This window comes from Passer montanus, unplaced genomic scaffold (assembly GCF_014805655.1).
Source record: "Passer montanus isolate IOZ18808 unplaced genomic scaffold, ASM1480565v1 scaffold33, whole genome shotgun sequence".
NCBI lineage: Eukaryota > Metazoa > Chordata > Aves > Passeriformes > Passeridae > Passer > Passer montanus.
Window position 1 is genome coordinate 5,178,731 of NW_024368041.1, and position 27,935 is coordinate 5,206,665.

A 27,935-nucleotide genomic window follows, 5' to 3' on the forward strand; every position below is an offset into this window, starting at 1 on the left:
TTTTGTTTGTTTGTTGTTGTTTTTTTTTTTGTTTGTTTTGCTGGGGGTACATGTGTAAGTACAGTGCCAGGTCCTGCAGGAAAATCCCAGGCTCGAGTTCCTCCAGCTGCAGCTCAACAGCTGGAATAGACGGGTGTCACACCAGACAGTGGCACTGCCTCCGGCAGGGAGCGGCTGTGAGTGACAGCACCTTGGGCTCCCGGGACCAGGGCAGAGCTCAACAGCAGCTCCTTCCTCAGACCCCTCTCTCTCAGGAAAAGACACATGTTACAGCAGCCTGTCCAACTGACAGGGACTTCAGTAAGGAGACGGTTCTTACTCACCCCTACTCTTCCCACCCTGAATATTTAAATGCCATAATAAAAAGCATCTGCCCGAATGAGAAAAATCCCGGGAACGTCCCTGGGCGGCTGACACGGCAGAACAGCTCAGCAACGAGCAGCTGTACTGACTCACACGTGAAGCTGACCTCACACTGGCTGGCCAGCCAAGGCAGTTCTCCAAATTCAGTGCATCTGAGGAATTGATGAAATTCCGTTTTGTGTAACAGGGAAAATGATATTTGAGAAGGTCTGGTTTGTGACATTTTCATACAGACACGATTCCTGGTTTCCACACCACCTCTTAAACCCACACACACTCAGTAAGGAGACATTTATTCCATTATTTATGTTTTCAAATTTTTGGTACAAAGTTTATTTTCAGAAGTTCTCACATGATTCTTTCTTCTACCAGCGTCTTTAGGATTTTTCTATCTCTGATTTATTTTCTTTATCTGTTGAAGCAAAAGCAGTAATTGCTACAGAAAGAAATAATGGCAATATTACAAATATTTTACAGCAGCATCCATTCGTTTCTTTGCCTCAAAAAAATAACAAAAATAAATCCAAAGACAAGATCCATACAGCCGCAAAGGCTTAGGTTTGTAATATCCAGAAGTATGCTGCGTTCCCATATACGAGTTGTACAAGTCCAGCACAACTTTCCAAGTTTGTGCACAGCCTGATAAATAAGACACAGAAATATCAGTTACATTATACTGTTTCTAAGAACTTTTACTCTGTAAAATGTTTGGTCACTCAAAGCTATAAGCTTAATCACATATCAAAGAACACAGGCAATAAAGCCCATCTTACTAAAACATATAGTATTAGGCCAAACAAAATATAAGAGGACAAAATCTAGTGGTCACTGAAGCCTCTTCAAAAAAGGTTTAAAACAGAATGTTTCCATCATGTATCAGAATAAAAACGTACTGTATTAAAATTTGATATTTTTTTTAAAAGCTGTCTTTTAATCAGTCTTCTATTTACAGTGCAGAACTGCCAACTGCAGTAGTTTAACTTTGGCACAACACTAAGTTCCAATCCTTTTGAGTATTCAAGTCCTGTGTGTGTCCAAAAATTTTCTTGGTTTCACGAAAGATTAGGCCCATTCACAGTTAACCAGTTATCTTGAAATTTTTCAAGAATTGCTTCCCCTTCACCACACTGGGCAGCTACAAAGGAAAGACATTGTAAGCTATTGCATCATTCAAAAGAAACTCTTCATTCTAAACAGTGACAGTATTGTTGCTTCCTTTAATATCACATACACCAGACAGATCACACAGACAGCTACATACTGGACACCTTTCTAAAAACCTTGCTGGTCGTTAGTGAATCATCTTCCTCATACTTCAAATACATAACAATGCATTAACTTAATTTCATTTCACATGTCAAACAGGACATTTAAATATATTGCAATATATTATAGAAAATTGCAAAGCGCCATCATTTCTGTAAACGAGACTGACACCTGTTAACTCTCCTGTGCACATGAAGAGCAGTACCTAGTGCCACATTTTCTATACAATATAAAGCCTTCCCAGGTAGGGCAACTCATTTTAGTGCATTTCTGTACAGACTGTAAGCATACATGCAGATAGCCAACTATGCAGGGTTGGAAATACTTTTGTGAGCTGAAACTGGAAGATGGGGGAAGATTCTGAAATCACAGCAGAGCTCTTGTGGTTGATCATTTCATAGCACAGATGAGGACTTGACTCTTCTGTCATTCTAGCAGATTCTTTAGGGACAGTTTCATGACAGGTATCTAGTATTGAATAAGCTTAAGGAAATACTTTCATCAACTGGGACACAAATATTATGTGTCCTAACACATTCTAGGTTATGCACAGTCCAATGTTCACACAGTAACTTTATCTCTAAAATACTTGAGAAAACCCAAAGCATTTTATGCCACAGTATTATAACCAAGGATCAGTTACTTTATCCACCACTGTAGTGCTACCTGCTCTAAATAAAAGAAGAAAAAAAAAAAGGCCTCATTTCCCAACAAGCATCAAGTTGGAAGCAGAGGTCAGTACCACTGCTAAGCACAACACAAAGATCAGTGCTACACTCCAGCCAGAAGATCCCTCTCTGTAATGTCAGATGTCTGCAGAGTCAGCAGCTGCCTGCAAGTCAGGGTAAGTCAGAGGAGCTGGGGTGCAGTTCCTGTGAGCGACTCCAGGCATGCAGGATGGGCACGTTTGCATTCCTTGCTGTGCTGACTACCTACAGTGTCTTGCCCCAGTGCAGACATCAACATGCATCAGACAAATCCCACCTTAATTCACGAAAAGTGCTACAGAATGCTCAGTTATCCCTCTACATTTTACAATGTTCTGTGAGTTGGTTTTTCAATGACTGTTCACTGAAAAGGTGCAGATGCTCTTCACCACAGAAAGAGAACAATCCCCAAGAACTCCAACCATTAAACCTGGAAATACTGGCTATAACCCACCTGTGCTTCAAAATATCCCTTTTTAGAAGTAGGGAAAAAATGCAGAAATTTGAGTTATTGTGTGTTAGTAGCCATTAAGGGGATTTTTCACTTTCTGTTGAAATTCTTATTTCAAAACATTTTCCTACAGAATTTTAATACATCAGCAAACCTCACGTAACTTGACCTGATAAGTTTGTATCATGCTTCTTGGTAAATCCACTTATCCTAGGATATCACAAACTGGATGGAGAATACTGACATAACCTAGCACTGTTCAGTGTAGGGAACTGAATCCTCTACTAGCCCTTTCCATCTTTAATTTACACCATCATTCCAGGTATTATAAACAATTCTTAAAGTTCTACTGTTCTCTGGTCATTGATACTATCTCTCTATTACTACTGAATGCAAGCAAAATTGTTTTCAAAGCAAAAAATAAATTAAAGAAAATAGCTATATTTAATTGCACTCTACTTTTGTGCCTTCAGGGTAGGGCAGGGATATTTAACACTCCAGAAGCTTAAAGATTATCTTCTCTCCTTGGGAGATATGAATATAGACAGGTATTGGACTCAGGTGGAGGACACAAATCGGTGCTATCATATTTACAGAAGCAAATACTGACATCCAGCCTGAATACACAGTACTCCGCTAAGTGCAAAAGGGAAAACACTCCCCACCTTAAACCACAGCCTGGTTACTCAGCAGCCAGAGCTCAGCTGTCAGAGTTTCTGCTGTGCTCTCATTGCAGAGGAAAACGGAGGAGGAGAATGTCTGCATCTTTGGGCTTTCTGGCCTACGGGGACCGTGTACAGCCATGAATCACTTTGTACGGGATCCAGAAATCCTTTCTTTGCTCTGTAGAGGGGAAGGGAGTGAATTTGCCTGCCTCAAGCATTTCTTGGAGAGAAAAAGAAAATGTGCTTTTGTTCAAGGTGAGCAAATAATCCATTAGAAAATTATTTCATGTCATGTGTGGACACTGCATGAGTTTTCCAATAATCAAAGTTACAGTCAGTAACTCTGAATTATGAATTACAGTTCATAATGTAATGAAAAAGCAGTTTTCAACATGGTAACAGACAAGGTTAAAAAAGGCATGGCCTCACTTACTACAGTGTATTAGAGATAATACATTAAATTCTAATAATCAGGTAGTAGGTATCTTTCCTCTTCTTTGCTTTCAGAAAAAGAGATTTCTATGTGCTAAAAAGGAGTGACTGTAATAATCTGTCAGAACAGAAGGAGTTAAACTCGTTTTGCTTATCAACTTCTAGAAAACTAAATTCTGCAGGGCAAGCAAAAGTCAGAGCCTTCAAACTTCTGCGTTTTCCCTTCTGCTTTCCCTTCACTTCATACAAGCCAGCACTGTTAGTTCACTCAAACCTCCAGGGGAAAATAGGCCTGACTTTCTTTTTTCCAACACTAACTTTGGGGTCATGCAGAGGTGATATTGGGAAGACAGCACTGTTTAAGATGGAACTGTGCTCGCTCACTGCACTCAGAAGTGAGGGCGAAATGTGCCGTGAAGCAGGACAATACTGTGATGGTAGATATTGTCTCTGGTTGTAACATTGCTTTCTGTCTTTTAGCTCTTTTCCCTCTCAGGATTATCTGTATTTTCTCTTTAGCTGAATTCCAGAGACAGCACAACTGGCATCATGAGGGCAGGTATTCCTGGCAGAAACAGTAGATGAAGAGAAATCCACTAGCTTAGCTCTAAAGGAACTGATGTTCACTACTGAATTCTGATGTAGTAGTCCCAAGGAAGACTGAGAAACCAACCACCCAGAGGTAAGATCTAAGCAAGATCAGAGTTTCTTTGTCTCAGTGTCAGTGACAATCACTGAAGCCTGGCCCATAATGAGCTCAAACCTAAGAGGTGAAGCTTCACAGAAATGCAGAACACATACCACAGGTTCATCTAGACACAGTCCTTACCATGCAGGAACATCAACAAAGTCACGTGGACATTCACTCCTGGGCAGATGTATTTTCTTTCCCCTTCCTTTCCTACTGCCAGCATAACTCAGTCCAAACAGCTTCCAAAACAACTTGGAAGTGTGCAAAAGCTGTGCCAGGCTTGCAGGGGTGCACTGCTGATGAGCACAGAGGTGCTTGGAATTGTAATAAATTAAGACACTTGCTGATGGGCTTAAGTTCAGGGAGTTTCCTGGATGTGACTAGGTAGGATGAGAAGGTGCCATGTCCTTTCACCCACCAGGGCATCTCTGTTTCTCTTGGTGACCGTGCAGTGCCCACAGCAGCCTAAGGGTGGCTGAGATGAATCTGGGCTAAACCACCGTTACCAGCAGCTTTGAGCTCCCACCAGCCATGACCACAAATCAGGGCTACAACTGACCACAGCACTTTCCAATGCTTCCCCTGTCAGTCCTGACACGGGACACTGGAAGGAGTTTGCCTCTCTGCCAGTCCACAGTGCAAATGTACACATGCTGTAAACATGAAACACACTGGTAATTAATGGACTCCTCAAATAGAAATAACTGTGGCCAATAATGAATGCATACAACTTCTGTCTTCAGGCTGAACCTACCCAGATTTTCCTCATCCCTGTCACAACTGAAGGGCTTAAAATGTGCACGTAGCCCAACATGCTATGTGTAGACTCTGCATCTCTCATTAGCTGATGCACAGCACATGGTTTAATTTAAATTTTATATTCTGCAAAGAGATAATTTTCTAATTGGGCTGTAAATACTGGTATAACCAGTGGAGTACATGGAACTCTAATATTTAAAACAACCGAAAATCTGGCCCAGTATGCATCAGTCACTGTCTCTGACCATTCTACTGAAAGAAGACCTCCAATCCAACTATATTTAGTCTGATAAACAATGTATTTCCTCTTCCTGTGTTTTTCAGACCAGATGTGCTAAGGCCTACCTTTGTAGCTGAGTATTATTTAACAGAACATTGCCAAAGTGAAAAATATCCCAGATCAATCACATAATTAACTTTGATTTTTGTATTTTCCCCCATTTTTTAAAGACAGAATTCCTAGCTAACCTAAATAAGGCTCTGTAACAATAATGGAGATATTTATTTGGACAAGCTGCTTGGTTGTTTTGGGTTTTTTTTAAAGAAAATTAATTCTGGGTCAACTTCAAGGATTAAGGCAACTCCAGATTTTGCTTGCTAGAGGCATATTCCCAAGGATTTGGTTTAATATTTTTGGAAACTTAAAAATAGCATCTTTTCCTTCTAGCTTTGTTCTTTCCTACTCAGCAAGCACAGATTTTTTGACCCTGTATTCCCAACAGAGCTCGAAGCTAGCATGAGTCTTTCCTGCATCTGCTGGCATCTGCAACAGCACAGTATTACCACCATCCACACTATTACCACACAAATGAGAATCCCTCCCAACCCCACGCTGAGAAGGCCAGATCTTGATCTCTTTGTACCACCTCACTTGCAGAGTCATAAACACTCCTGTGAAATATGCTGACAACATGGGGTTGCTTCTGCCCCACCCCAAAAGTTAAAATGAGGGATTCTTGGCTATTCCTCCCTAGTAATGCTGGCCACTTTGTGTCTCACCAACTTGAGCCTTGGAAGCCAGGGAATAGTTTCATCATCAAATTCATGACATACACCATAAGCTATTGCCTTTTTCTCCCCAATACTCTTAAAACAGTCAGAAGAGGTAACCCAGTAAATGGCTTTTCTATTAAATGTCCTCCTGGAGCTCAGGGAACTTATTCAATCTGTGAGCAGAAGGGCAGCTACAAGAGTCCAGAGAGATAGGTCTGGGAGGTTAGCAGTATTTTTTGTCAGACATTACTCCCCTTCTTACTTTAGCCTGGGCTTCACCCACAATCAGATATGAAAACCAGATCCATCATGGACTCCTCTGCTTCATAAAATCATGACTAAAAGGACTTTCTTTTTTCTTGAGTTATCACAGTCCAGAAGAAAGACTAATTCTAAAATCCTAGCAGAGGTTCTTGGAGATGGGGAGACATTAGGTCCCATTTTCTCTGCACTAATCTGTCCTCATTAGTCATCAGATGCAGAAGCCTACAGAGAAGATGCTGTCAGATGTGCAAAAGGAGATTGCTAGTATCCATTAGTGCCAATGTAAAAGCAAACAGTACTGGTGACAGCAGCACCAATTCATCACCATCTTTTGACATCTAAATATAAAGTAACTTATCCCTAAAAATGCAGTCTTGCAGTAGCAAAAATACAAACTACTCTTCCTCAGAGTAACAGTTCTCTAGAATGCCAAACAACTGCCTAAACTAAATTTGTGTGAATTTGGCCCATTGTTTTAAGTTGCTAATTCAAACTGCATTATAACTTCACAGTATTGAGACCAAAAAGCTTTTTTTTTTTTCTATTTTATATACACTTATTTAAGGTGGGAATGTTTTATATCAGATTAAACTACTTCTGGAGTTAAGTTCATGTAGATCAAACCACCTCCAGAAACAGGTGTGTTCACCCAGCAGTCCTGTGAGCAATCAGCACAGTGGTGAGTTCAATTAGGATGTTTTACAGTTAAACCTGCACACAAATCACTCAACTGGGCTATCACTGAAGAACAATTCAACTCTCACGTGTTTGTAATTACTAAGCATCTAAAAGTCATATAATTCATTTTGTTTGTGAATTAAACACCATGTCATTGACACAACTTACTTAAAAACCTTTCTTACTAGTACCAAAAGATGTTTTTCATCTCTGTATCTGTGTATTCTTACAAACCCCATGGCAATTCTGAACAACTTTTAGGCAGTTTTTGTCTTCTGTTAACCTTAAAACACAGTGTCAGATTTCAAGAAATTTCTCTCTCTTTTTTGGAATATAGATACTTCTTTTACCATTTCCAACAAAGAAAAGAATGAAATATGTAGAAGTAAGTGTTACTATTAACTGCATCAAGTCTGTCAGGCATTTAAATTAGATTGATGTGGGATACACTGATTACACTGACTGTAACAAAAAGCATCTTCTAGCATCAGACTCATTCAGTTAGCTCATAATTATCAACAAGGAACACTTCAGTCCAAGTTCTGTAAACCCAAAACACTCCGAAGATATGCAAAAGGTGCAGATATCACCTTATTTTCTGAAACCTATCAATCCTCACCCCAGGTTCATTGGTTCCTTTTGTCACACTTTTCCCCTTCTCTTTTGTTTTCAATGTTTTCCTTAAGAAATAAACCCAGGCCTTGAAACCTTTCAGATGAAGTGATGTTTGCAAAAAGACATCTAATGTTTTTGTGTTTTCCTCCTTCACAAGCAGGCAATGTTCTCTTACAGCAATAACAACAACAAAAAAAGTGTCTGTGGTTTTTTTGGAATTAAACAACATAAGGCAATTAAATACTGAGAAGCAGTCACGTGTATGATGAACATGAACCTTCCCATCGCAGTGTGGAAAAGGAGGAGCTGAACTTGATCTGATTTGTAACCCCCTGTCCCAGGCCAGGCCTGAGGATGTTCATCTCTTGTAGCAACAAAGCAAACAGTTCGTGCCTGCACAGGTAGCATCTTGCCCATGTACTCCTAGGTGGAAGGAAGATGCTGAGCAGCTGCTTGCTAAACTGAAGGCCATGAAAAATCATTTGGCTCTTCACCATAACATCAAACCTAATTCATAGGTTTTTGGCCCCCAAATTCCGAATTGCACATCAGTCTGTTTTTGAAAGTTTACGTTTAACATGTCTGGGGGGTTCCCAAGTATCACTATCATCTGTTTCTTCCTCATCCTCCTGATCATCCAGCATTTCATCTTCTTCCTCATTCTCATCAAACAGCTCTATTCCAAGTTCTAATCTTCTTTGCCTTTCTGCAAACCATTCTCTGACCTGCTCATATCCCATGTGAGATTTGGCTACCAGTTCATCAAGGTCTTGCTCATTAAGGAATTTGTGCTTCATATAATAGTCCTTCAGGATTGCTGTTCCAGTTTTAAATTTTATGACAGATACACCTCTGTCCCAGCAATTTAACCTCTTGCTTCCCCGAGGCCTCCCCCGAGGCCTCCCTCTCCCCCTCCCTTTTGGTCTTCCTCTCCCTCTCTTCCTTGCAAAGCCTTGGCCATTCAGACTGTTTGCACTGGCACTCTGGTAATAGTAGTACCATTTCAATCCACCATTTTTCCAGGCATAGCGAGTATCTCCAAACCAGCTCACAATTTCCGATCTTGGAAGCCCAGTTTCTTCTGCCAGCTTGTTGTATTCTTGTGGAGATGGCCACTGAGTACGGACAAAGGAACTTTTGAGCATGTGCAACTGCTCTGGTGACTTTTTGCCTATTTTGCTTGAAGTAGAACACCCTGACTTTGTTCCTGCTGCTCCATCTCCCACAGATGTTTCTCCAGACTCCTCTTTCGAGCTGCCAGCATTGCTTTCATTCATGTCAGCTCCCTCTTCCTTCAAGACATTTGATTTCCTTTTTTCTGTAAACCAGGCATCAATCTCTCTCCTGGTCAGTTTTGTCTGGGCTCTTAATCTATTCATCTCTTCTTCAGTAAGGACAGGGTTATTAAGAAAACTTGCTTGGAGGACTTGCAGCTGTTCAGAAGTCTTCTCTTTTAATTTCTGTGGGGTAAAATCAGGAAAAGTACCCCAAGATGGCTTGCTCTGTGGAGTGACTCCTGTTGGAGATTCATTCATTTCATCACTTGAATCAATAACAATGGTGGCACATGAATCACTGTTGAGATGAATCCCATGATTATTCTTTGAGTTTCTCTGATTGTAGCGTGTATCACTGAACCACTTTTTGATCTCTCCTTTAGTGAGGCCTGTTATTTTCATAAGTCTAACGATTTCTGAGTCTTGAGGAAACTGGTTTTTAAGGTAGCTGACTTTCAATTCTGCCAGTTGTTCCTTAGTTTTTTTTGCTCGGATGCCAAAGGAGTCAGGATTCATCAGTGTGGATTCATTTTTGATAGGCTGAGGGGCTGGAATGGCAGCTGCTTGTTTGGTTTCTGCAACAGGCTGACCACTGTGAATCTGACTCTTCTGTAACTGTGTTTGGTTTGGGACCCCTGCTACAGTCAAAGCTATCGGGGCTGTTACTGGTAACGTATTTGTACCTGCAACTTGAGTGAGGACAAGTCCTGGCTGACCAACTATTTGGCATGTCTGTAAAATTGAAGGTAAACCATTGCTAGCGGCCGAAATGTGTGCTGGGATAACAGTAATTGTCTGTGGCACAGTATGCACTGTGCCATTAAATTGCTTCCTCCTTGCTTCCTCCACCTCCTCTGGCGTCCAACTCACCCCGTGTTTCAGACGCTGAGCAGAAAACCATATTTTGATCTGCTCTTCCGTGTACTTGGCTTGAGAGGAAAGAACAGTGATTTCCGACATGGTTGGATATGGGAATTTGTTGTAGGTGTTAAGCAAAAGAGGATTGTTATCCAAAGCAGTGTTATAGGCTGGAATGCTATTTACAGGTATTAGTACTTTTGGAATCAGGTTTGAGTTCTGTGGAGCTGTAACAGCTGTTATAACCTGTGCCACCCCAGGCTGAAGCACTGGTGCCGGGGTCACTACTGCCCCAGTCACATCTGCTGCACTGCACACAACTGAATGGCTTGGTTTGGGTTCAGAAACTGCCGGTGGGGGGTTTTCTACTACTTCTTCGGAGTTTGGCTCATTTTCATTTCCCTTTTCTTCACCAGGAATGTCATCAACTACATTGTGGAAAACAGCAATACGTTTAGCCTCGGGTTTGCTTTTCATCATTTTCATGATAGGAGTTTTGCTAATGGAGATCCCTGATGAGGGGACCTCAGAAGAGTCAGCCTGTCCAGCATTTTCTTCTCTAACAAAACTCCCATCAAAAGTGAGATCATTTACTGTCTGTTCAAAGATTGTCTGGTTATTACGTTTCACCATAGTCAATTTAAAATTCTCCTCTCCAGGGTGGTGCTTCAAATTATGTTCTGAGAGGGCATCGTATCTTTTGGTAAGGAAATTACATTCTAAACAAACATAGGATGAATTTAATACTACGTTGGGGTGTTCTGAATCCACATGAAAAGTAAACATATTGAGATCTGGAGTCTGGAAAGTACAGTATTTACACTCATAACCGCCTTCTACTTTATTTGTGTTTTTCTTATTGTCTGAATCCGCATACTCATGAACATCCTCATCACTTGTTACACCCTCTGCTGTAGGGTTATCTGCTGGTGTGAGCACAGGTGGTCCTTCCTCCAAGTCTGACACCATTTCTAGATCTGGATCCTGCTCATTGGCTAAGACCATGCAGGGTGTTGTTGATTTTCTTTTACTTGCCATGACTGTTACTGTGAAAATTATAACGACTGGTCAGATATAGACTTAGCTTCAAGCTCTTCTTGATTAATAATAGTAATAATAAAATAATAGTAATAATGGCTTTCGGTACTTCAAGTCAGTTCTTGTAAAGTCTCAACATTTATCCCATTAGCAGCTTTTCTTTCGTAGTGCAATCAGATTAAAAATAGTTGAGGATGAGATGTTGAGACACACTGTTTTAAAGTCCACATCCACCACCTGTAGTAAAGAAGAGACAGTGGAATTAGTTTAATATAAATAATAATTTCTATTTTGCTACATCTTACAGTTTAAGGTAATTCAGTCCACTGCTCATCCCCTGAAACCAGCAGACCCACTTCAAGAAGAGATAATTGAAGCTATGATAAGAAAGGCAAAATCCAATCCACTTATTACACGTTGAAATTTGTTTCAGTTCATGTTAATTACAGTGACAAACCTGAACAACAGAATGTTGTAAAACAGGTAATTTCCTGACTGTTTCCTTTGCTTCAGAAGCCTTTTTCTTGGCACAGTGCTGAGGTCACTCTTGCCCTTGGACTGCTTTGCCTAAGCTACAACAATGTCTCTCGACTGTTCTGTGAGCTCAAGTCCTTCCTATCACTAACTTGAGCCCAGTACGACATCTCCACACTGGCTCTGTCATGTCTTTCATGTCACAGGCTGTGAAGTGTCTCAGAAAAGGCAAGTTTAGAGTATTTTTCTATTGCATTATACATGCAAGCACAACCATGTGCAAGACCTTTCTTCCATGTCTGAAAACAGGCAAAACAATGTCTTTTTAAGGCACTCTGACAGACAAAAGACAACTATCCTCTCTTCCTGGTTTCCCAAATGTCATTCTTCAATTGAAGACCAATCCCAAACCAATAAAAGCTGATTGCTAGCACTTGGCAATTAACTAAAATCTATTTTCATGCCTCTATGCATTAACAGAGACATGACTGATTGTGTAAACTGTAACAGAGAGAGAAAAAGCATTAAAGACTGATATCTCAAGCAGAAGCCTTAGCTTCACAGTTTTTCTTTAGGCAAAAGACAGAAGTGTTCATCCCAGTTCACCCAGTGCTGCTCGGTAAGCTCTGTTTTTGAAACTGTGTGTCACCTTACTGCTTCATAAATACCCTCCTTGAATGTTTTTAACAGCCACCCTCTGCACCACATCTGTGACTACATCCAAAGTGCAGAGCCTCACACGATAAGCTTTTTATGCCAAGGATATGCTTACATGGCATTAAGGACACTGAAAATGCTCAATAAATCTTGGGTAATCATCATTCCAGGATGACAATTATTTAATAGTACTGGAGTAGAAAGATACCCTTCTTCACAAGTTAATAGTGGCAGTCTGTAAAACTGAGCACAGAAGTGCAAAAGATATTTATTTTCATGTAGGTACAAAGTACCTATTGCAGGCCACCTCGTTTCTCTTTGCAGAGAGAGAACCATGAAGCAAAGATAAACAGATCCATTTGTCTCAGTGTCTCGAGGGACAAGAGGTAGAGCATTACTAACTCTGCTGCTTCTCTGTGGGGCTGGAGGGCTCTTGACAAAAGGGAAGACAACTGCCAAGACAACATTGAGCAATGCTCTGGGGGAAGAGCTGGGTGGTATTACCTAATGTTTCTGTGATTTTGAGTAAAATTTCAGAAATGCCAGAAATGCCTATTTTAAAAAGCAACTTAACAGCTAGTTTTGCTGGCTGAAGTTGTGTTTTGAGGAGTAATTGTGGTACTCTGCAGTACCTCATCCCTAGCACAGCACACAGGATCTACACATAGGGCAGTCTGAGTGAGCTTAGCTGCCTGCCAAGGGTCCCATTCTGGGATGGGCTGGAGTGCAAGTAAAAGCAACATTTGATCTGACATGCAATATTGAAGCATGCTGAAGGAAAGGCTGGAAGTAAGAAATAAAATGGAAAACCTGTTCAACAAATCAATAAATGTTCTTCTCCAGTCTCCTCGTGTACCCAGTAGTGTTCACAGTGCTGTAAACCAACAGGTTTACATGCAATTGCAGCACCTGCAGGCTTTTAGCTAAATCTGTATCACATCTCTGCTGTGCTTGTTTTGCTTATGGTGCATAAGCAGATATTGTGTCCCTCCTCTGTTTACCAAGATAGCAACACTTTTCTTTGATGCAAACAGATCTCAGAAAAAGAAAGCTGCATGTCTGTTCTTCTGACTGCACTGTGTATTTTTTAAGGATGTTGTGATGTCAAAACCCTGTTTAATTAAGGGTTATGAAGAGCTATAACAGCATTCAGTAAAATCTCAAGAAAGTGAGATGCCTGCAACCCTTCCCAGCCTTCTTTCCTCTACAGACTTTACAGAAGCCTCCATTCCCTCCTCCCTGGAGATAATGTGATTATTCCACCTGTAACACCGTGCTTGACATGTTCTCTCAATTTAACAGGGGATTATGAAAATTCACAGTTGAGCAATTTATCCAACCAATTATGCATCATCCTTGGAATCTTCATTTCCTCTAAAATACCTCTCCTGTTCTACTTACAGAGTGTGTGGGACCTTGCCACATAGCTTGACTTCAGTAAGGTCTGCAACATTCAGCACCATGACTCCAAAAAAAATGAAGTAACAGTGAGGTTTTGCCAAATCCACCCTTCTAGGAACCAACTGTAAGCAACCCTTGTTACAATTCTCGAGGTTCTTACAGACTGTTTTTACTGAGTTCTTTCTGTACTGAGCTGAGGATGAAGATCCCTCTAACTGACCTGAGACTCACTATGTGTTCTCTGCTCAAGCATTTCCCTTGGTTAAGACTGGGCAGTCTTGTGCCCAGTCGTGGGCTTGCCTGTCTCAAGGCCACTGAGACCTCCCTCATATCCCATGGATTCCTGAAGGTCATCACTTCAGCAAATGCTTCTCCTTGTCCCTTACATACCTCAAAGTCAAATACATGACAAAATATTGTGAAAGATTTTATCTTTTTATCCCTCCTTGTGAATACTGATATCATATTACATAATTTGGTTTGCAATTAAATAATCCAGGTGTCTATTTTATGTCAAAAGCAGCATTTTTAATAAAGGAATCTGAAGAAAAACTTTATTTACACTGCATCTCCTTCTGTAATTTCACCTCAGATTTTCATAGAATTGACATTCCTAACAAATCAGCCAACAAAACAGATGTTTTTCTAGGAACATAAACCAGCACGTACAGGCATACTTTTTGAAAGTTCAGAATCTGTTATGTTATCTTTCAGCAGGCAAATTTCTCAGGACACAGTTCTTTAGAAACATGAACAGTTAGCAACCCAAATTAACTAATAATTATTAGATTCATTCCAGAGTGGAATTCAACATTTTAAGTTGTCTTTATAGCAGATTTGTATGAAGACTGATACAAATATTTTCTAAATGGAAGCAGAAAACTCCTGCCCATTTCAATGCAGTTTGAGAAGGAAAAGACACAGAATTGATCACAGAAGACAGACATGAAAGAACCTGCTTTCAGAAAAAAAATTTTTACTCACTTCCTCTCCTTCCCTCGCCCAAACAGGAGTACCTGATGCAGCAAGAAAAATGAGTTTACATAAAACATTCACAGTGTGTTCAGGGTGTATGCTTTCTGAAAAGGCATTGATCCCTGTCTGCTGTATGACACTTCCATTCAGTGTACAGGAAAAGCATGCCAAAAAAAATCCAGCCCCATGTAATGTGATTTTAAGGATATGCAGAGAGCAGCTCTGAAGATGAAGCACTAACCTGCTTCTAACCTTTAAATCCATCTAGATTACAAATTGCCTACCACTTCACACAGAAAATGCTGCCTTCTTAGAACCCATGACAATATGCAGTTGTTGATCCTTTGTTTAGCCTCCTTCTACTACCCTTTATTCAGAGTAGATGCATCTATGTCAGAAACTATTCTGCAGAGCTCAGTGTAGGCTAATACACTCTGATCTGTGCTGACTCTCAGTGAGAAGGGTGAAAGACTTTGTTGCAGTGCCATTTTCTTCACGTGTTCCTTATCTGCAAAGTTCACAGAGCCTTACTGCTAATGACTCCAAAATAAATCTGCATCACTATTAATCCTGAAATATTTACATTTGATTCTTCTTTTAAAATAAGGTCTGGTACTAATCCAACATGGGAGTGAAACTTACCAAACTGATTGCAGCACAAGTCCTCATGTATTACAAAGATAAGGCCCACTTAGGGTCCTTGCAGCATTAGACTGGTAATGAGGGAGGCAAGTACCAAAAGCTACTGTAGTGCCCACGCAGAGCTCCAGGCTGTGCCAAAGCCAGACCCGTGATGGAGCCCTGGAAAGCTGACACAAAGCCCAGCAGAGGCTGAAGGGAGCCTGCCACAGGACATGTGACTGGGCTTTCCCAGTTACTTCCTCTCAGTGCTGGTTTTAATGGGTAACAAACAGTTCCATCAATGTCAGAATTCCATGCCAGAAGTGACCGCTCAATGACTGACGTTATCTTTCTCTACTGCAGCACATTCTCCAGGTACTTCTGAGGAGAGCACAGGGACTCGTGCCCCTGCTTTTGACAGAGAAAGCCACAACCAGGTTCTGTATCTGACCATAAAAAGCTAATAACCAAACACTGCAAAAACCAGGGTACCTTTAGCATGAATGGTGCATGTCTCTGCCCCTCAGTCACACAGACAGGTATTTTCTGTGTGATACAGACACCCTGGCAGCTACACTCACATAGACAGACCTTTATTTTATTGACTCTGAAGTGCCCAATTCCGACTGTGAGCACTCAGTACTTCTAATGTCAGACATCTCTGCATGACTATTACTGAAATTGAGTATCAAACTTGTGTAAATGCTTATCACACCAAATAAAATGCCAGCAGAGTCAGGGATTTTTTTTTCTTTGCATAGTTACAGCTCTATTTTATTTTAATTGCTGTGCTGTTACATACAAAACAGAAAGGATGAAGAAATAAATTACTGACATGAAGACAAATTTTAATGTGTTCTGCATTGAATAAACATTTAATTCAACCCTCCAAATGTTTCACGTTGGCTTTAAAAAAAGTAGAACAGTGAGAAATTATTAATTTCAAAAACTGTTTATCAAAAAAGTTTCTCCAAAACACCAAAACAAAAGGTTTTATTATCATTGCATTTCCTTCTTTAAAATGAAACAATCTGGCACACATATGACTTCACAAAATGCTCCTTTCAACTTCATTCTGCCTTTTTTTTTTTCTTCCAGATGAAACATTTCTAGAGCCATCCCTTTTCCCAGGCCCTAGTCCAGTGCTGCAAGTACAAGACCTTCCTTTGACTTCCTGGAGTTCATGTCCCCTGACACCCTGAGCTCCTCCAGAGACCCAAGCTGCAGCCCTACAGATGGTGTCCTCACCAGAGAGCCCGAGTCATTCCCGAGTCATCGCTGGTGCTGAGCAGGATCCCCCGCGCCTTCGAGGTGACACAGCCCAGCACAGATTGTCTCGCTCTCCCTCCTCCACTGATTCCACAGTGTACGAGCCCTGGTCACACTGGAAACCAGATTTCACATTGGCTGCTTTCTGCTTTCATCAATATTTGGCTGTCGCCACTCAAAATGGTACTTCTCAACAGCAAATGAGAGTATTAGTAGCACTCTGCCCTTAAAAAGCAGGACTGGGTCTCAGGGCTTACAGCTCTCAATGCTTTTGTACCTTCTGCTAGGCCAGTGGCATTTGCAGAAGCCCAAGGAGCAGCAGCAGGTTAAGGACTACCCTGATGCATGACACTACAAGAACCTAGATAGACAGAGAAGGAGAATCCATTAAATATAGGTGGTTTAAAGCAGTCTGCAGATGTGCATGACAGGAATAAAAGCATGATCAAGAGCAAGTGATAAAACATCCTGCAAATTCTACCTTGGATACAAAAAGGTAGTGATACATTATGACTCATAATTCTGCTTTTTTTTTTTTAACAGTGGAATGCATTTCTCAGACCTCAAGGCCAGATCCTTGCCAAATTTTAAGTTCCTATGTCAAATCCCTGAGGCACAGAGCTGCTCAGAAAAAGAAAGATAATATGGCTTTTACATGGAGACTGCCTTTCTTTCTCTCCTTGCTTGCCTCCTCACTCTGTTAATTTTACTCCTGAACCAGCTAATATTCCCCCAAAACTCAATGAATAGAGAATAAAAGCAGCCTCAAGACAGAAACAATGTAAAAATTTCTCAATCCAACTATTGTAAGAAACTGAAAACAGGGGCTTGGAGTGAACTGACCAGGTGACACTAATACACACTGATACATGCTCCATACATGCATACACCAGAACACAGACCCATAACTTAAATAACTTGTAAAGGATCCCAAAATACTTGAACCAAATGTATAAACACAGTGTTTGTATGAACCAGTGTTTTATGAATGAGGAAAAAGCAAGGACTTGGAGTGTCAATTGAAAAGCAAAAAAGATCAATTCTACTGCATGGACCTACATAAATCCCATGTCAAGGTGAAGACTGCAAGGCACATTTTCAAGGTTTCAACTGCTCTTTAGAATCTCCTCTACCACTTGGTCTGCTATGAGCTTTTGCTCAAATGTGCTTGCTCAGAACCTTTCCTGTGTGCCTTGGATCCAACTGCTTGTATCCTACCACATGTCCTCCTTAAAGCCTCCCCCAGCCTTGCAGGTCAGCTTCCATTTTGTTAGAAGGCAAGGAGTGCAGAGTGCATAAAAAGTCCTTTATGTTCAATGGCACATGATTTGCATCTCCACTTTGGATGCAAAAAATTTGACTTCAGATCTGGTATTTTATAAGGTTTTTTTTAAGGCGTTCCAGAATGTTTCCAGTATATGTAACAGCTTTACAATTGTAAACTGAATCACGTAAGAACAGACACAACAAAGAATTGACCTAGTCCGTACTGGCAGACTCCTCCATAGTAGAAAAATGCAGAAGAATTTTATGTTCATGCTTGCAAGTACAGCTGATCTTATAGAAGTTCTCCAGGATGTTCTCTGACCTGATCCAAACAATGCTGGTCATGGAACAGCATAATCACAAGTCAAAATACAACATGTAAGTTCCTGTCTCTGTATTCAGAGTACTTAGTCTAAGTGCAAGTATTCTCAGTGCAGCACTAAATTACTGCCAGGACTAGGGTGAGACTATCAAGCTCACTCAGGCTTGTCTTTCTTTGCCACACCAACATGCTCTGTGACTGCTGCAGACCACTTTAGGAGCATAGTGATGGTGGAGCAACAGCACTTCAGCACTGGTGAGGAATTGTAACCAGTTGCCTGGAGAGTTTGTAAAAATCTGCTTGGGATTTTTAAGGAATTTCCATCCTTGGAAGTTTTAAAACTTGGCAAGACCCTGAACAACCCTATCTACCATCACAGATAACTTTGCTTTGAGCAGGATGCTTAACCTAGACGATCTTCAAAAGTCCCTTCTACTCTAATGTTTCTCCTCAGGGTTTTGAGGTGTTCAATCATGTAACAAAATAAAAAGAGGATAGCCTAAGCTGCCTGCATAAACACTCTCTGCAGGTCTCAATTATCTAGTAAAATACCACTGTGTACCAAGTTATCCTTTGTGAAAAGCAAAGCATTTTTATTTGCAACAGTGACGTGACTCCACACCCCTGCTGAGTACTGTACTGTGCTCCTTAGGTACTCCTGCTGATTTCTGTGGGAGATAATGTCTTGTGTGTGACAAGACCAATTCCCTCACCCCCACCCCATGTCCCCATCATTCATCCAGAGAGTGGATAAACATTGTTTACTATCAGCCCAGTGACAAAAAAGGTAAAAGACAGGGGACTACAAAGGCTTTCAAGTACAAGGTGTGGATTGGAAAGATGAATCTGGTACAGTCACTGCAGAAGTCTGAGAGGTGACTGTGTACTCAGGTTACCATGGGGTAATGAAGAGTCAGCAGATCAGAACAAGCACCTTGGCCCGTGGCACAGGGAACAGGAGGTCTGCAGTTACAGCATTTCACAGGCTCCACTTCCCAGGCACTGCTGGACCTGGCGCCCGGCAGTCCCACGCTGCTCCCAGCTCACCTGAACAAAGGCCTTCAATGCAGCAGCAAAGAATCAACAAGTCTTTCACCAGGCTGGTTCCCTGTTCCACTGTTTCCCAGGCTAATTCCTTAAACTCTGACTGTGAACCTGACCTCTGTGACTTACTGTGTGCCAGACACGTGATCCCTCTCGCCACTGCCCAGCGCCCTGGGGAGGACAATCCCCAGTTTGGGAGCCACTGGCTGAGGAAAGCTGGAGGCTGCACCTTTTGCCCTGCTCTGTCATGTGAGTCACCCCTGCAGGAGAAACACAAAGCTCTGATGTTCAGTCCTGGCAGGGAGGTAAGAGAGAGGATCACCAAAAACAGACTGCCCTCTTTCACTTTGTGTCTCTCAAGTATAATGGTGGAAAATTAGCACCACATGATTTAAGTGGAAAATATGGAATTAACTAAAACACTATACTTTAGTAGCTGTGGAGCTGCTTTTTTCTTTTTTTGCATTAAACACCATAAGAAAAACTGATTAGGTATATTTAAAAAAATATAGGTAGCTTAAAGCTGCATAAATATCCTAGGGTCAAAATCATCTCACTGATTTAAACGAGAATGAGCAGTAAAATTTTTAAAGGAATACTGTATGTGTTGATAAAAACACATGTAAGAGGCAACAGAAAAGCATAAAAAAACATTACACAGCACAAAACAGCACAACAGCTGGGGGGGAAAGGAAGAGAAGAATCAGTATTATGTTTAAAACACCTATTATTTAGACTGCAAGTTTTAAACAGAAAGATTTTGTTAATTTACATTAATGTTTCAACAACACAGTGAACACATTCCCTCATAGGAGAAACACCTATCTTATTTACTGACATTAAATCAGACATAATCATTAAAAGCACCAATTACTGCCAGAAGTTCTGTTCTAATTGTAAACATCTAGGTTTTTACTAATGGAATAGAAGGACTTAAAATAAATCAGTATTATAATGGATAGTTTTAGTTCATGTCATTACTTTTTTGCTTAATTAAGTTGGAAATTCTCAGTGAAAACACTGAATTATTGGCAGTTAACAACTAACCTTATACACAGAAATTCACTTTGCAGACATCTGCACTGAGTGAAGGCAGAAATTACTTCCTGAACGACAGAAGTTCCTGCCTCAAACTTTAAAAAGCAGGACAGCGTTTTTTTTTCTGAGTAAGATCCCTAATTCAGACTTTAGGACAAATTCTGCCAGGGCTAAAATCTTAACAGACATGGATACGTTATCATAGAAACAATAAATTTTCTCTAGGGAGCACTAAAATGTATTATAATTTGCCTCACAAATCAGTAGGTTAAAAAGAAAAAAAGTCACACTTAAATAAATGTATTCTTAGATATGCTACATATTTACAATAGTTTAATAATACAGACGTTATGCAATTTAGGTGCATATTAAGTTTTAATTTCCAAATCAAATGTATTTTAGACATAAATTTAGAAAAACAGGAATTAATCATTAACTGAAAAACAAGATATGCATAATTCACTGTTTTCTAGAAAAAGGACAGAAGTAAAAATTAATAATCTGAGAGTGTGTTGAGATGAACTAACAATCACTGATATAATTTATTCCTTTATAAAACAACCTTTGCAAACTACCACAATATCAAACAATGAGAATCACTTGCCATGTACAAAAGTTATCAAAAGCATAAATTCAACTCAAAATTAGGAGAAATTGTTTATATCAGGGTTCCCTATGTTCAGATTCAAGCTGTGATCAAATCACGTATTCCCATTATTCTGGGTTCCATATATTAGGACTGGTTTTGAATTAATGCATTAGTTAAATGATACCTGGACAAGACAGGGAAATACAAAGACAGGTCAGGAGAGGTAAGATGAACATGTCGGGTATCGTTATTAAATCAACCAAACCAGAAGAGCCCAGGATACAACTGGGGTGTGGTACCCAAAGAGAATGTTTATAAGAGTGTCCAAGTTTAGCATAGAAAATAGGCAGGCCTGGAAACCCATGGGAATAAGATGCATCTGTTGTTGTAAGCAGCCCCAGAAAAATGTTACTGGTTCACTAGCCTGGGGCAAGCTTTTTCTTTTTTTTTCCCTCTTTTCCTTTTTTGACAGCCAAGTACAATATTAGCTTGCTTTTTTTTTTTTGTCATCGTCAAGCTGAGGCTGGGTGAGAATATTTTGTGTCTAGACTAATAAATGTTTGGAAGGATTTTGCAAGACTGGTTTATGGGAATAGAACCCTCTTTTTGTTTTTCTGCTGGAAAAAGCAGCATTAAAAACAAATGAGCACCATCATGCATTTGTTTTAAATTGCATATTAGAGCACTGCTATTTTGTGTGCAATCAATACATAATTTGGAAGAAAGATGCTTTTAAAATTCAAAGCTATCCCTGAGCAGCTAAGGTTCTCTTGGAAACTGAAGGAGGAGTCTGAAATTATTGTTCTTTTGTTTGCATCCCCCAGTGGGAAAGGCAGCACACAACTAGAAACCACTGTGCTTTGAGGCTGCACGAATCATTAAGAATAAAGATCAATCCCCCCTCCATTTAAACATTAGATATTAAAACTGAATCTAGGACAAAGGTAAGCTAATCAGACTCCTTTTCAAGCTGTTATTGGGTTAAATATGATATCAAAGGGATTACATAAATCTTGTAACTCTCTCTACAGAAATTTTAAAAATATACTTATATTTTGCAAAACACAGCCTGTCTAGACCCCAATTACAAGCATCAACTTAATCAGTGGAAATTAGTGGGATGTGCATGGACCAAAACCTACATTTTCTTTTTAATATTTGTTTCGGAGGGCGGGGTATCTCAAGATGAAATGGCTGACTGAGCTTTTTATTTCATTGCTTTGGATGGAAATGACTGAATCTTTCCACACAAAGTAGTGCTGAAGAAGCTGCTCTGGTGCAAAGCAATCTTCAGTCCTAACCCTCCAGTGAGCTCTCACCCTCAGCCTCTCTCTCTCGCCAGCTCTCTGCAGCAACAGGGCTTAAAGGTTTCCTGGTGAAGAAGAGGGCTCCTGTTCAGTAATTCACAGACAGTAATTACTATCTGTAATTGAGCATTACATCTGGAAATAGGATAGTCACTCATATAAAGCAGCATATAGCTGCAAATTCTAAACTCAGAACTACCTTGTGCCCATATGCATCTGGTTTAAACTGCAGTCAAAGTATTCCCCACTCTTTGTCAGTGAGTGTGACATCAGGGTATGGTGCTCATACTGTCATCATCCATGCAAATATCAATGCACTGGAAAGCTTTCAGAACAAAGGAATCTGAATTTCAGTGTACAAAGTGATGTAAAACTTTTACCTCTCTGGACTTAATGTGTAATAATTAATATATCTTCTAAGGGTGTGTGCTTGTGATTAATTCTTTACTATGTGTAGAAAGAGTAAACTTACTCTTCTTCAATACCACTCTTTTCTCCCATCTCTTCCCTCCTTTCCCCCTAAAGAAACAAACAACTGATATTAGCAAGGCCTTATATTTCCCATGGAGGAACCAAGGAAATAGAGAGTTTAAGAAAAAGAAAGCTACTTGTCAAGAATCAGAATTGAAATGAATGGTTTTGGACTGATAAACACCCAAAGTTGTAGGCATCTCACAAAAGTCTCTTCCATGCTAAATTACTGCTTTTAATGCAATAAAAAATTAGTTCTCTATTGACCAACTAATTCCTCAAAAAATTTAAGTAAAATGTATTAATGAGCCAAATTTGAAAAGCACTTGTAAGCTACAAGTAGTGAAGCTGTGTGTGTTTGCATCACATTTAAGCAGATACCGACAATGCCAGCAGGGACCTTGTATGGGCATCAATTCCTCAAACTGATCCATGAACAAAATACCCAAAGTCACATGACACTCTAAGTGTGGTGAATCTTTTGTCAGACCCAATCCCCCTGAGAAATTTGGAGGACAGAGAGCCATTAACTATTCAACATAGCAAACAAGGCTGAACACTGTGCAGTGCTGAACCCTCCAAAAATTCCACTGCATCTACAAATTCATTTTACCTTGCTGAAAATCCTGCTGAGAAACAGGAACTCCTGTCCTTTCATGCCTGCTCCATCTAACTCACTTGGCAACTTCTGCCAAGTGCCCAACTCCTCCTGATACAACTGGGATTTGCAGAGCACTCTCAGCTTCCACTGATTTGCTCAGGGCATCTGATCCATGTATAAAAAGGCAGTATGTTTCTATTTTGAAGGTATTCTAAAGATTGACTAGAAATCTGGAGGTTCTGAGGAAGCATACAGCTGTAACTAACATTTTACTTCCAATCTTCCACACTCAGGTAGTTAATAGCTGTTCTTTCCAGACTCCTTCCCCACTGTTTCCCCTTTACTCTGTTTCAGACGTACAACATTCCTAGATCTCAACTAGCCTAATTACCAAGACAGAGCCTTACACCCATGCACAAAGCCAGTAAGAGAGTTTGAAAATCAACAGAATTTTAACATACAAAGCAAGTTTTTCCGTTGTAACACAGGCAGGAAAGCAATCACATTAGTACCATATTTTGTGTACATTAATCTATTTCATAGCTTTAAGAAAGGCAAGCTTAGAGACCTCTACCAAGTTGCCTTGGACTACATGCACTTCCATCTATGAAGTTCTTAGCACCTTTCTAAGCTAAAACAATGTTAAAATAATCACAGTTCTAACCTATAAACAATGATTCAAGCCCTAAAATCTCTATGATTACCCATTCACAGAATTCATTGTGAGCTAACAGCTATTTTCCATCTAATAAATGCAGTTTGAAGATGCTTTGAAGATTCAGAGCACTGAACATGTGGAGCTTTTACCATAACCATTAGAAAGTTCAAAAGCTCATTTCTGTCCTTCTGTCTGGTGAGGTGCATTTGGTGCTCGCAGACGACGCTGGCTTTGCCAAGCAGCGAGGGCTGGCGTTGCACGCGCCTCATTACACAGCTCTGTCTGCCCACTCTTTCAACAAAACTGTCAGCCTTCAAGCCTTGCTTGAGCAATGCTTTCAAACTGTGGGTCCCCTCAAGGCATGTGAAGTTCCTCCAAATCCTAGTGAGACCATTAGATAAGGAAGGTGAGCAGCATACTGCAAAATGCCACCAGAGAAGGCCAAGTTGCATGCAGTAAACCTAGAACACCAAAATCACTTTCTTAAATGGCTCCAAACATGATGCACAAGCTGTTCTTTTGAAGTAGAATACATAAAGTTCCTTTAGACCTGTCAGGCACAAGCAGAGATTATGCTAAAGAATGTTTGCAACATTAAGTTCTTTGCTACCTTTTAGATCTTTTAAAAAATGCAAACAGCAGCAGCAGCATTGAAAGTTCTTTACAATTTTTCCTGAAGGTTCTCCAATCACACTACATCTGCTCCTCCTTTAGTCGTCAGCAATTTTCCTCTCTTCTGTGCTTTAGCATGATAATGTGTTTTACAATCTTAATGGTACAATAAATGTAGGCTGTGTTCTGCCCCTTTAGATTATAGTCTTTTACAGTGAATGATACTGAACTGTAACATCTCCTATGATCTCAAAGCTCTTAAGGATAAAAGAGTGGTACACACCTTCTAACAAGTGACAATAGCCAACTTTTCCTCAGTTTGGGCTGATCTCTGAAGCTGGTTAGAAAGAATCTACTGATAGTACAGACACTGTTCTAAGAAATACATCACAGCTCACTGAACTCTGAAGGATATGACAAAGACCTGAGTGGACCCCCTGAAGTGCCATCCACTTCCTTGACAGAAAGACCACAGAACTGGAAGTGAACCATCAGTGAAAGCGGTGCAAGGCATAGAATTATGACATGCCATCTGGTTGGTACAGGATAAGGAAATGTATCATTTTGGTGGCTTCCACCTCCACAGAAAAATAAAGAACTGTTTATGCAGCAAAATGGTTTGACTATTTGGGAAAGTCCTCAACTAGCCATGAAAATTAAAAAAAAGAAGAGAAAAAAGAGAAACGACAGAAAAGCGAAAAGAGAGAAAAAAGAGAAAAGATAAATCAGAATAAAAGACAGCAAATTAGAATTAATAGAACTAATAATGCTGAAAACGGAAGTAGTCACATCCCTTTAATGCCTAATTTGACAATATCAGAAACCTAAATAAAAACAAAAATATTGTATTCTTAGAGGTGTACATTCAGCAAAGGTGACACCACACTCACTATTGCTGCCTATTTAGGAAATAGGAAGCGAACAAAAGGGAAAATGGGACTAAACTGAAAATTGCATCACTTGTTTACAAGTCCCTGACAACTCAGAAGCAAACCATCTTGGACATTTATGGATCAATGACCCTGCATCTAAAGCACAAGGAGAGGGAATATTGACTATTTACATACAGAAGAGAACAGCATGTCCATGCACTCAGCTATAAATGTTCAGAACACTCCCTCACGCCATGACTCCAAGACTGTTATCACACAGGATTTTAACTGATCATTCTGAAAATTTTACAGCAAGCTCAGGATTTATAAACATTATAAAACATAAAAATTCTGAATTTGATACAGAAATCTTTACTAGACCTCAGCTTGATAAGTAAAGAGAAACTGATGACCAAAATAAAGGTTAGCCATAGCTTAGCTGCAAGTGATTGTGCCTCAGTTGTATTTATTAATCACAAACAAAAAAACCCCACAGGTAATGTGTACTTAGTTCTTTAAAAATTCCAGCTTCATAAAGCTGCAAAAAATCCTAAACTTAGACGTAAGGAAAGAATCTCGCTTCAAAGATGAACGACTGTTTTTCAAAGACCCTTCTAAAGTTACATACAAACAAACAGGTCACCAATCACAACTAGATGAGAAAGTTAACCCAAAATTTAAACCTTTCCTCAGACTACTTATAAACAAATCAAGGGAAACCCATGGGTAAATCTCAGCCACAGCAATAAGCATAACTGAAATGCTACAGGCGGCCCAGTGAAGCAAAAGACACAAGAAACAGCCTTCTGGGTACATTAGGAACAAAAGGAATCCTAGCAGTATTACCAAGTCCATTATTTGACAGAAATTCTTCAGCGTGGAGAATCTACAACAGGGAGAACTGTTCAACACACAGTTCTAAGACTCTAAAGGTAAGTATGATGACAAACTTTGTAATAAATATTGTCTATTCCTGTAATAAACAACAGTTATAAACAACAGCAGTTAAGGCTAGATAACAGGACACTGGATCCAGCTAAAGCACTCACATCACGAAACGTGTTGCAAGAGATGAAACAATCCAGAACAGAGCCATAAGAAACACCAGGAAAGTAGAAAAGTAAGCCTCACAAAGGAAACCTCTACCTCAAAGTACTATGCTTCCCCAAGCCAAGTTTGGGGACAATCCTAGTAAACGTTATCCAAATATCACAGCAGAGGGCTTTTCTGTCTAGCCAAGATACAAGAACCACTAGCCTAAATTTAAAAGCAAATAATTTCAGTTATACAAAATGGCATCTACTTCTAATCCACTCAGGGGAATTCATTAAACACCACCAGCGGAATTGACTGCCTTGCTGGCAATGTTTAAAGAAAGTAACAAAAGGGTTTCTAAATTATGCATTTTTGCTCCAAGAGGTCTTAATTTAGGGCAGTCCTCTAGTCTGCATCACACAGGTTGTTTTAAACAGGGTTTCTGTAAGTACTCACAAGCTTTCTTTTTTTTGGCATGAAATCCTTCTGAATAAAAACAAAAAACAGACTGCTGGTGAAAACCAACAGCACAGCTTTTAAAATTCCCCTCTCATTCCTACGTTTGAGGGAATATTTGTTTTAATGTACCAAGTTCCATAACAAAATCCACTTTTTATTTATGCAATGTTTATATGCACTTTGAAATGCTCAATATACTCTCTGTATATGTCTCATTTTAAGAGTAAGTGGCACCTGTGCCAGCCTGCAGACCGAGACATCTCAGCCTTTGCTATTTTACGTGACACTTTCTACACAGTAAACTTCCCCATCTTCCCATTAACTATTTAACCTACCACGCAGCTCAGAAATAAAGTGCAAGTACCTACCAGATAACATTGACTACTGCAGATACTCTGAGCCCTTTCAGAAATCCAGAATTGCCTCCATTACATGGTTTATTGAAGTTGGTGTTGGTTTCCAGTGCTGCACATCCTGGTATAGGGGAGAGCTGAGCATCAGAACGCACCCAAAACCCAGGCACCCCCAGAGGACTAAACCACACATCTTCCCCAACTTTGCCTGCACATACACTGGCTCCTTCATGCTCGCCCCCGCACCGCAACGCCACGGGATGCAAGATAACTCTGGAGCCAGAACTTCACGGCTCGCTGCCTGCCGTCCGTCTGTCAGTCCGTCCGTCCTCCTGAACGCCAGCGGTGACAGCGGGCAGGAACGCGCCGGCTCCTCCGGGCGCACCGGGATTGAACTTCTTGATTCTCCTTTCTGACTCACGAGTCAGACGGATTTTCATCCGCCCTGAGGCGAGCAAAGCCCCGTGCAGGCTCCCGGCACGGGGTGGAGGAAGGAAGGATTGGGAGAGGAGTTCGTCCTCGGAGGGGTTTGACGCCACTGCGGGCCGGTTCGGGGGCGGGGGGCACGCACAGTCCGCTTCCCTGGGCTGCCACGGCGCTGCCTCCCCCCGCCCGCCCGGAGCCCGCCGCCCCCGACGGGCGCTGACCCCCGGCCGCGGGGGCAGCGCCGCCGCGCCCGTCAGGCGGCGGACACCGGGCGCGGGGGCTGCCCCGGCACCGCAGCGCCGCAGCCCGGGGACATCGGCGGCTCCTCGGCGGCCCGGGGAGGAGCGGGGATGGCAGGGTGGGAGCTCCCGGGCGGCAGCCGCTCCTCCGCTGGCAAACTTCGGCTCCGCGCTCGGCCCTCCCGCCGC

The 27,935-nt window shown here is 40.8% G+C and overlaps 1 protein-coding gene across 3 annotated transcripts; it reads right to left on the bottom strand.

The window, feature by feature from the left end:
• Positions 1 to 639: 639 nt before the first annotated feature.
• ZHX1 (zinc fingers and homeoboxes 1) lies at positions 640 to 27,749 on the bottom strand. 3 transcript variants are annotated; one of them, XR_005628169.1, is made up of 3 exons: positions 27,097 to 27,289; positions 7,889 to 11,294; positions 640 to 1,498 (listed from the first exon to the last, which is right to left on the bottom strand). XR_005628169.1 is itself a non-coding variant. In XM_039715373.1 (3 exons), exon 3 carries the CDS (start codon positions 11,055 to 11,057, stop codon positions 8,433 to 8,435), a length of 2,625 nt encoding a protein of 874 aa, XP_039571307.1. In that variant the 5' UTR covers positions 11,058 to 11,294; positions 27,097 to 27,202; positions 27,300 to 27,749; the 3' UTR covers positions 640 to 8,432. The 3 variants fall into 3 exon arrangements, 2 of the variants coding, with proteins under 2 accessions (XP_039571307.1, XP_039571308.1); XM_039715373.1 differs by adding an exon at positions 27,300 to 27,749 and having other exon boundaries at positions 640 to 11,294; positions 27,097 to 27,202; XM_039715374.1 differs by having other exon boundaries at positions 8,884 to 11,294.
• Positions 27,750 to 27,935: the final 186 nt, after the last annotated feature.